Raw genomic sequence first — 2,190 nt, forward strand, 5'->3', positions numbered from 1 at the left:
TATATAAACCATTTTCGATAAACATACGTAAATCTTTTTTGAAACACTTTTAAAATGTATTTTCGTAACAGAAACTTAATAATTAATTTAAAATAAGGACTTAGTTGTCCAAAGACCAAATGACGATATTGAAAGAAAAAGGTTTAGACTATCCGCACTTTAATAGTGAATCACAATAAAGGAATTAAGTCCTAAAGTCTGATCAAATGTCATGAAAAAACCTGCTGTATTGACGTATTTAAATCTTCACCGATGTCGACCATGGGACTCAAACATTCAAACCCTCAACCTACAATATTGTCTTCGTTTGTTGTTTTGTACGCTGGTGATGAGCGCTTAAGAATCGCTAGGCTCTTTATACCTTAAACAAAACTGAATACAGAAAGGAAGAGAATTTGTGCTCAAATCATATAACAACTTAACCAACTTGTTTAAATGTTAGTTAAGTTGTTTAGTCAATTTACATAATAGCCCCTCTAAGTATTACAATCTTGACACTATTAACTATTCTATAATTTCAATGTAATAAATATTTCAATGTACATGTAACAAATAATTAACTCTGTTTGAATGTACTTATAATTCCTAGATCAATGGTTCAAATGAAAAAAACCAAATCATACATTTTTATGAACCCTTTTTGCACTTGTTGTCTCTTCAGGCACCTGAAATTGGATCGTAAACTTCTTCTGCAAATCTTTAAGCTTAACTAGTATTTCTTGGAACGTTGGGCGGGATTGTGCTTCCCTGGCCAAGAAAATAACAAGTTAGAGAATCCATGGCGTAATGATAAAAAATGTACCTTTAGATAATAGAATTGGTGAAGTACAAAGATCAACCTTGACAAACAAGTTTCAATAAGTGAAGCCCATTGAGGATCAACATCATTTGGAATCTCTAACTGTTGATTCATAAATCCTACAGCTCTAATAACCTGTAAGTTCGGTTATTGTCATCGACTATTTCGATATCAAACAAACACTTTAAATAATGTGAAAGTTTAACGTTGTTTCGAACCTGCGTCGAGTTGAGATTTTCCCATGGGACCTTTCTAGTGGTAATTTCCCACAGTACCACACCATAACTGTATACATCAGACCTACACATTTCCAACAAGAGTTTAACTTAAAAACCATATATTATTTTACATGAATTTCAGTTGTGCAAATATTAATTCAAAAATCCATATTATGACAGTATGAAAAGAACAAGACACGGCCTTACTTTTCATCCACTTGCTCATTACGAAGAACTTCTGGCGCCATCCAGTGAGGCTGGAAAAAGATTAATGAATGAAAACACGGTTTGATGGTGCTCACTTTAGTAACTAAGTTGTTTTTGAAATCATAATTATCACAAGTCTTGTTTGTTACTGTAATGGTAAAGAACATTGCAGTACCGTTCCTGTCCCGATAGTTGTTGCCAAGTACGTTTCATGTTTCATACGAGAGAGACCAAAGTCGGCAACCTATTAAAGATTGAAAGGTACAAATTTAATCATCTTTATTCATATAGCCCTAAGAAAGATTTTTTTTTTTAATTATTCAAAATGAACGCACCTTCAGTGTAAAATTCTTGTCAACGAGAAGATTTGAAGACTTGAGATTACGGTGAATGATGGGTGGCTGGCAACGGTGAAGATAATTCATGCCTCGTGCCTATACAAACAAATAAGAAGTTAGTTACAATGTTTATCAAACTGATTTAACTACTAAAATGATACTCACAATATCTATAGCCATATGAACACGACGTGTCCAATCTAATTTTGTTGTGCTGCTCTGAAGTAAATTCAACAAACTTCCCCTGCAAAATGAAAAAATAATAGTCGTATCGATTTCAGTCCACAAAAGTGTGCAATTTATCGTTATTTAACATATCCAAGACATTAGGTAATAGTCGAACATATAGGGGCTAGAGAACCAACCGGGGTAGAAACTCAGTGACAATGCATAGATGTTGAGGTGAAACAACAGCCCCCATGAATAGCAAAATATTTGGATATCTAAGCCGTTTCATCAGACATACCTTCGATTCATAACAATATAAGTAAGTATATGACATTCAAGCAATTAAATTTGGAAAGTCAATTCTTTGACTTTCCAAATTCAGCATAAAGAAAAAATAACCTCTTTTTTAAAGGATAGTATGACATCATCAGGGTACTCTTGCTTGTTAAATATCTTAACT

General features: G+C 33.2%; 1 protein-coding gene across 1 annotated transcript; it reads right to left on the reverse strand.

Moving 5' to 3' along the window:
* Positions 1-500: 500 nt before the first annotated feature.
* Positions 501-1,742, reverse strand: LOC143613309 (putative serine/threonine-protein kinase SIS8). Its single transcript, XM_077087052.1, has 8 exons — positions 1,728-1,742; positions 1,560-1,658; positions 1,400-1,468; positions 1,225-1,274; positions 1,018-1,099; positions 840-934; positions 624-747; positions 501-509 (listed from the first exon to the last, which is right to left on the reverse strand). Exons 1-8 carry the CDS (start codon positions 1,740-1,742, stop codon positions 501-503), a joined length of 543 nt encoding a protein of 180 aa, XP_076943167.1.
* Between the last annotated feature and the right edge of the window lie 448 nt (positions 1,743-2,190).

This window comes from Bidens hawaiensis, unplaced genomic scaffold (genome assembly GCF_021521415.1).
Source record: "Bidens hawaiensis isolate Kalapana, Puna unplaced genomic scaffold, B.hawaiensis_p1.1 tig00037155_1, whole genome shotgun sequence".
Classification (NCBI taxonomy): domain Eukaryota; kingdom Viridiplantae; phylum Streptophyta; class Magnoliopsida; order Asterales; family Asteraceae; genus Bidens; species Bidens hawaiensis.